This window comes from Hermetia illucens, chromosome 1 (genome assembly GCF_905115235.1).
Source record: "Hermetia illucens chromosome 1, iHerIll2.2.curated.20191125, whole genome shotgun sequence".
Lineage (NCBI taxonomy): Eukaryota > Metazoa > Arthropoda > Insecta > Diptera > Stratiomyidae > Hermetia > Hermetia illucens.
The window spans coordinates 5,343,237-5,350,785 of record NC_051849.1 but is presented as its reverse complement, the minus strand read 5'-3'; the positions used below and the strand labels follow the sequence as shown (position 1 = coordinate 5,350,785).

Below are 7,549 nucleotides of genomic sequence, written 5' to 3'. Positions count from 1 at the left end.
CGAACTCTTGTAGGCAGATTGCACGCAAGTTAAATCGATAGTTGAGTGCACAAAAACAGCTGCAGAAGTGAGTTTGGGTCATCCTCCAAAGCCAAAGTTCGTGGATGATTCAAAACTGGTTGTGATGCTGCCAAGCAGTTATGCAAATATCTTATGATTGCGTAAAGCGATTTCAGTGTTAAGAGTCAATAAAATGAATTGAGTCGTTATCCACTGATTGTCACCAGTTATCGATAATTACCGATGCAAAATGAAATAAGATTCAAAATCTCTGCCAATTTATTCTGAAAATATCTCCCCTTTCAAAATCGACCACATTTCATCAGATTAAAGTATCCAGATCCTTTGGAAGAGGAAACAAACTGGGAGAGCGTGACTGCGACATACGGCTTAAACCAGCAACTGATTACTTGGTACACTGACGGATCCCTCACAGCAGAGGGAGCGGGTGCCGGTGTCATTGGTCCAAGGATAATGTACTTTGATTCAATGGGCAGGTACACTAGCATATTCCAGACGGACATATACGCCATGGACAAATGTGCCCCCTTTAATCTGCAAAGGAAGTACAGGGGGCAGAACATAGCTATTCTCATCGATAGCCAAGCAGCGATCAAGGCACTTGAGGGAACTATTTTGGGCGGGCCTAGCAGGAATGGAGCAGTCCAGGGTGCTTATTGGGGGATACGAATGCATGCGTACAAAGGATTGCTTAAACCTCACCAAAAGGAACCTCCGAATCATAGTGGGAATTCTCACTGGTCGTTGTCAGTTGAACTATCACTTAGGAAAGCTAGGGATATCTACGGGCACTGCCTGCAGGTTTTGTGAGGAGGAGGACGAAACCTCTATACACGTCCTGGGACAGTGTCCGGCACTTGTGCAAAGTAGGTCGAGACATCTTTTTTTTTTTTCTTTTTTTTTTTTATGGATGGAGGTGGAAATCTTAGAAAGACGCTGCTGCGTCAGGTTGCAGCAGTGTGTGGGATTCACACCCACTAAAACCACCCCCACTCTTCCGCCGCTCCCCGCGGGACCACCATGAAGTATTACTTCTGGGGGGGGCCTTGGTTCGCTATACCAGCTCGTCCATGTCACGTCTCCGTCGCGCCGCCTTCCGAGCTCGATCCAACTCCAGGAGTTTTGTCTGCATCACGGCTACTTCCTCATTTACCGCCATCCAGTTTTCCTCCGACTTCAACATCTCTTCCACCAGGTTGGAGGGCTCGATGTCCGCCCCTAAGATGCTGTTCAACCTCCTTTTCTGTTGCAGAAATCTGGGACAATGGAACATAACGTGCTCCGGGTTCTCGGGTGTAGCACCGCATTCAGGACAGTTGGGAGACTCGTCCAACTCGAAGCGATGCAAGTACTTCCAATAGCCACCGTGTCCCGTAAGGAACTGTGTCAGGTGGTAATTCAATTCTCCGTGCTTTCGGTTGACCCATTTCTCGATACACGGGATCAATGTATGGGTCCACCTGCCCTTGTAGGAGTTATCCCACCGTTGTTGCCACTTGCCACACAACTCTCTCCTGATGGCTTTTCGGAAATCCACATTCACCTCGGCTGGATTTGCCTTCCGTTTTTCGTAGAGCCAGTGTGCTTCGCTCGCTAGAAGATCTATAGGGATCATTCCTGCGATAACACACACTGCCTCCGTCGACGCCGTCCTAAATGCGCTACACACCCTTAGCGCAATTGGCCGGTATGCCGAACATATCTTCCTCCGGTTGACAGCGTGGTTCAACGCTCCCGCCCAGACAGGGGCCGTGTATAGCAGGATCGACCTCACCACTCCCGCGATGAGTAGCCTGCGACTATACTTCGGCCCTCCCACGTTAGGCATCATCCTTGCAAGGGATGAGCTGCCATTTGCTGCCTTCTCTCGCGCATAATCCAAGTGTCCCTTGAAACTCAGCTTAGCATCGATCATCACCCCCAGGTATTTGACAACCGATTTTGAGACGACCTCACGATTACCAACCTGGATGGTAACCGTGTTGTTCTTCCTACGGTTGGTTATGAGGACCGCCTCCGTCTTTTCGTCCACCAGGTCCAGCTTGACCATTCGTAACCATGACTTGATGGTATGAATGGCTTCATTTGCATAAAGCTCCACGTCCTCGGGATGCTTTGCAATTGCAATTACCGCCAAGTCGTCCGCAAAACCAATCAGCGTTGTCTCCTCAGGCATGCGAAGGCCAAGCACTCCGTCGTACATTATGTTCCACAACAGCGGTCCAATACAGAACCTTGAGGCATACCTGCTGTCACAATGTACTCCTTCGGCCCATTGTCCGTCTCGTACCAGAGAAGTCTGTCCGAAAAGTAACTCTCGATGAGCCGAGCCAAGTAGCTAGGAACACGCAGTTTGGACAAAGCGCCCTTAATCCAGCCCCAGTTGGCTGAGTTAAAAGCATTTTTGACGTCCAGCGTCACCAGAGCACAGCATTTGCCCATGGCCATTGCATTTCGAGCCAATTCCACGACCTTTGCTACTGCATCGACCGTAGAACGGGCTCGCCGAAACCCATATTGCCGCTCTGAAAGACCACCCGCAAGCTCGATAAACGGGAGCAGCCTGTTGTATATCACCCTCTCCAACATCTTCCCCATGGTGTCTAAGAGACAAATAGGGCGATATGAAGAGGGCACGCCGGGTGGTTTTCGGGGCTTCGGTAACAAGACCAGCTTCTGCCTCTTCCACTGGGCGGGAAACACTCCTTCCGCCATGCACGATTCGAATGCGCATGCGAACCACCTTGGTCTGGCCTTGACCGCCACCTTCAGAGCCTTGTTCGGAATTCCGTCCAATCCCGGAGCCTTGCTGTCCCCAATACATCTGCAGATTTCCCAAAGTTCCTCTTCGGTAACATCGGGGATCGAGAAGACGTCCTGCTGAGCTGCCAGTTGGGGTTCTCTTTCGTCCTGCTCCTGCTGCGGGAAAAGAGTTGTAATTATTTGCAACAAGAGCAAATGGGCATGTCACCTGAGGTGATTTTTGCCCGCGGATCTTCTTCATTACAACTTGGTAGGCTGTACCCCACGGATTCGTATTAGCCTCCATGCAGAGCTTCTGGTATCATTCCCGCTTGCTTCTCCGAATGGCCTTCTTAAGGTTTCTTCGCAGATCCCGGTATTTCTCCTCACGCTCCTGGTGCTCCGGCCTTCCCCTTGTCCTGTGGGACCTCGCTCGGAGACAAGAGGATCTCAAGGCAGCGATCTCCGTGTTCCACCAGTAGTTTGGCCTCTTGCCGTGATGCAAACGGCGTCGTGGCATCGTAGCGTCGCATGCTTCGGTTACACGCTGAGACAGCTGTGTGACCCTTTCCACCGCTGTTCCATCCGGATCATGGGCTCCCTCCAATGCGGCCAGCAATGTCTCCTCGTCGAAAGCTCCGATAGACCAGCCAACCGCCTTAGCCTTTCCACCTCCAGAGCGTCGTTGACTGCTTCCCCGGTTCCCAATGCGGAGGAAGATAGCCTGGTGGTCACTGTGGGTGTAGTGCTCACTCACTTGCCAAGCCATCTCACTCACCAGTGAAGTGCTAACAAATGTCTCTTCCTCGAAAGGTGGGCAAGCATCCAACGTTGGCCAGCACGATGTCCAGCTCCGCAAATGACTCCAACAGAATTTGACCTCTGGTGTTCGTCGATCGGCTTCCCCACTCCAGGGCCCACGCGTTGAAATCGCCCGCAATGATTTTAGGGCTGCGGTCTCTAGCGTCCAACACCAGGCTGTCTAACATCTCCTCATATTGTGCTAAGGTTGCACTAGGAGGAGCGTAGCAGCTGTAAATATGGACACCGTTGACCTTCGTCCTTATAAAACCGGCTGCCGGGGGTAGCCATGACTTCCTGAATGGCCTGTCTTCCGGACGCCCAGATTGCGGTGTTGCCAGACGCATCCACCGCCCAAGTCGCACCGCCGTAGTTTCTGTACGGCTCGCAAATAACCGCGACATCGACATTCGACTCTCGAATGGTTTGCGAGAGCAGGTCCTGAGCTGCCTCACAGTGATTGAGATTGATTTGTATCAATCTCATTTGCCTGAGCGGTTCAGCTCCCTCCTATATACCGGACATCTGCTGCTTCCCGCAATATGCCGGCCGTCCACGCCCTCTTTCCCACTACATAACATACACCGTGGATCTCCGGTGCAATCTTTGATGAGGTGGCCCTCTTCCCCACACTTCCTGCAATTCCTCGACCTATCATGCTGGCTAGTGCATGCCGCCGCAAAATGGACGAAAACGAGGCATCTGAGCCTGCACACGACCCAACCTACTCTTACCTTGCCCGCGGTAATTAACTTAATAGCTGATTCCGCCGGCAAACTAATAATAGCGGTCTGTGTGCCACCATATGCCTTCTTCATCCTTTTTATGGCACTCTGGTCTATATCACCAAGGTTGAACTGCTGCTTTAACGCAGCATAGATGTCCTCCCGTGAGGTGACTTCATCTAGGTCCTTGCATTCGACCACTATCTCCTGTTTCCGAGCTCTTACCTCAGCTTCCTCTCCAAGTACACTTTCCACCTTCCCGCGGAAGTTATTGGCCGACTTGTCGGCGGATTTACTTAACTCCAGCATCAGATCCCCTCTCTGTGTTCGCCAGATACGGCTCACACTATCCCCCAAATCCTTCAATTCCGGGTCTGACTTCACCTTTCGGAGGATGAAGGCATAGGACATATTTCCCTTCTTGGAAATAATTATTATTTCCGGGCGGAGCTTCTTTTTGTCCTTTTTTCTCTTGTTGCTCACCTTAGTCCATTGTTCGGGCCTCCGGGCGTTGGTTTCTTCCACTTTTGTAGGTGTTGTGGCTGCAATCGTGAGATTACCGACTTTCGCGGGTACCCTCGCCGGCTCCGCCTTCTTTGGTGAAGAGGCTTTTTTCTTCTTCGGGACTTGCTGTGGTCCAAGAGGCTCGCTGGTACCGTCTCTAGCCCGTTTTCCTGTCTTCCCGCCTGCTTTATCACGGGGAGGCGTCACCTGCGTTTCCCTTGTGACCTTGCCAACTGACGCTTGGGAATTCTTTTCTTCGAGGGCCTTGATATAAGACAATTTAATGCCTCTTATCAAGGCTCGAATATTTTGGTGGATATTCCGCCTCTCCTTGATGAACTCGCACAGTTCATTTATTCGTTCCCCAAGTGTAACGAACGCCATTCCGGTATGTTCCCGTTTGCTTTCGCGTCTTGCGCCACAAGGAATGATCTCGATTAAGGGACTGTTCGTATTTCTTTCAGAGTCCCGCGACGAATCTCGACTACCAAAAAGAACCATTGTTCTCGGTGGTGATCTCCCAAGCTTCGAACTCCTCCTAAAAGGATCCGGTGTGGACCTAATTTCCACTCCACCATTATCTCTTGTAGCATTAGACGCCACAGTAGCCAAGTTTCCCACTACTGAGGCACTGCGGTCGTTGGATATCGACGACCGGGAGCCCGCTTGCTCACTCCCAAAAACCGCCGGCACTGGGTTTCCGAAGCCCTGCACCGTAAAAAAACTACTTTTCTCCTCTTCCATATTTGGTTTAATTTCTGGGTGTCCTTCCCATAGCCAATTTTTATCCACGGGTGGGCGTTCACTTCCCACCTACCCGGCCTGCGCATAAGCATGCCCATACACGCACAACTTCGGATGCGTGCATGTGCATGCCCATGACACATTCGCCGAGCATTCCCTTATCCGCACGAAGGGACGCGCCTGATAGGAGATTTGGCAACTCCACACAGGGTCGAGACATCTGGGAGAACACTTAATACTAGATGCAAAGCTGAAAGATCTGGAAGTGGGGAACTACTAAAGTTCCTAACGGTTACAGGCCTGCTTGAGATACTATGATCGATAGGTACACTATGACCAGTAAAAGACGCAGAATAGTTCTTCAAGGACGCAGTGCGACTTTCCCTTATCAGAATAATAATAATTGAAAGAGGAAACAACACAGATGGTTATGTATGACTGTCTTTTATTTATAATTTTCCTTAAACATTAACAAAGTCATTGTAAAAACTGTGGGAACCTCCTAATGGTTCTCCTTTTCTACGTATGGTGGAGCGGTGGCCAAGTAAGCCAAAGCCCTTTGGATGGCCTCTGGAATTGGTGGTGGGGTTGGGAGATGGCTACCGCTTGGCTGGAATCCATTTTCATCGGCTACGTATTGGAGTGAAATTTGTTCACCTTCGGGGGCAGTGTACGAGAAAGATCCTTGGGCAGCCTGAAACATTCAATGCAGTCAATCACAAAGTATTCTTAAAGATCAGACAATCTATGCACAAGAAATTGAAACTCACAAGGGTATCAGGGTTCTTGAGGGCACCCTGTTCTTGACCTGCTATTCCATTACCGGTCTCATAGGCGTATTGGTAAGATCCATCAGGATTAACAGAAGATTCTGCTCGAAGAATTGGGATGGGCTCCTCAGCAGCACACACTACTGCGATGACACAAGCTAAGACAATCTAAAATAATCCAATTAGATGAAAACTCCGATTACGATCACCATATTTTATCTATCTTTTTTTTTGAATAATTTTTTTTTTTGCACTTTCAATTTCATTTGAAATGAACAACACTTGATTATTCCAGATAACACTTACGGCGAATTTCATTTTGTCAATTCACGATTCAGTTCTTTTCGGAGTCAAGTAAAGATGGGTTATCTCTTTGATTACCGTTAGTACTCTGTTGCTGTTTAGCGAATCCGTTTCTTCTATTTATACTAATGAAAAACTGCCAAAAATGTTTGCTAGAAGAAAACCTGTTGAAATCACTCATTGAAATCCAGATAAATCTGTTTTTGGATGCTTCAACAAATCTCCCTTCTATCGATGAACATGGTCCAAAAGATGCTGTACATCTGTATTAAAATTTATATTTTAAGGGGGTACACTGAATTTGCAGTCCAATATGTTTCTTGCTTCAATTTTTTTGTATTGACTATAGTGAGAGCGCAGCCAGAGTTTTAAAGCACTTTGAATTGAATATCTTGATTTTTATTAGGCAAGAGATAAATGGAGGAAAATTATAGGAGGCCACTACTACCAAAAAAAATCAGTCCGATGTGAGGCCACCCGAGCTGATGCGACAGCACATCGAATGTGACACAATCGGCAATCCTTCTTTCTGGCCTGAATATGTGTTTATTAAGCAGTACAAGGGTAGCAATTTAGGAGCACCCTGCCCGTCTCGCCGATTATTGTAACTAGTTCTGTGTTCTCTGTCTGCCTGTTTTCTCAGAATGAAAGGGGTTTAAGAACCCAGCTGGGGGCTTTCAATATATCCGCGCAGGTTCTGAAATCTGATTTGGCTTGATGTAAATATGCTGAACTCTGAGCTCCTCAGAAGATATTTCATTTCCGCTGCGAAATGAACCTCACTGCGTAGTATTAGTCCACTGCTGGTGGGGTCCTAATTGCAATGAAAGATCAACTCCGCCAAACTCGTCTTTACCTTCCCTAGCGCACCACACGTGTCTCCCCGCCTAAATCCCACCGTTTGTAGTATCTTGTATCTTCGTCTCCTGCGCTAGCCCT

The 7,549-nt window shown here is 48.8% G+C and overlaps 1 protein-coding gene across 1 annotated transcript; it reads right to left on the bottom strand.

Moving 5' to 3' along the window:
* Positions 1-5,962: 5,962 nt before the first annotated feature.
* Positions 5,963-6,774, bottom strand: LOC119658703 (endocuticle structural glycoprotein SgAbd-8-like). The gene is made up of 3 exons (XM_038066311.1): positions 6,614-6,774; positions 6,308-6,475; positions 5,963-6,231 (listed from the first exon to the last, which is right to left on the bottom strand). Exons 1-3 carry the CDS (start codon positions 6,623-6,625, stop codon positions 6,040-6,042), a joined length of 372 nt encoding a protein of 123 aa, XP_037922239.1. The 5' UTR covers positions 6,626-6,774; the 3' UTR covers positions 5,963-6,039.
* Between the last annotated feature and the right edge of the window lie 775 nt (positions 6,775-7,549).

What these genes read in the sequence shown, in the direction of transcription:
- LOC119658703 (XM_038066311.1), bottom strand. An exon ending in TCAAGAACCCTGATACCCTT is followed by an intron (nt 6,232 to 6,307) that starts GTGAGTTTCAAT and finishes TGAATGTTTCAG; the next exon opens with GCTGCCCAAGGATCTTTCTC.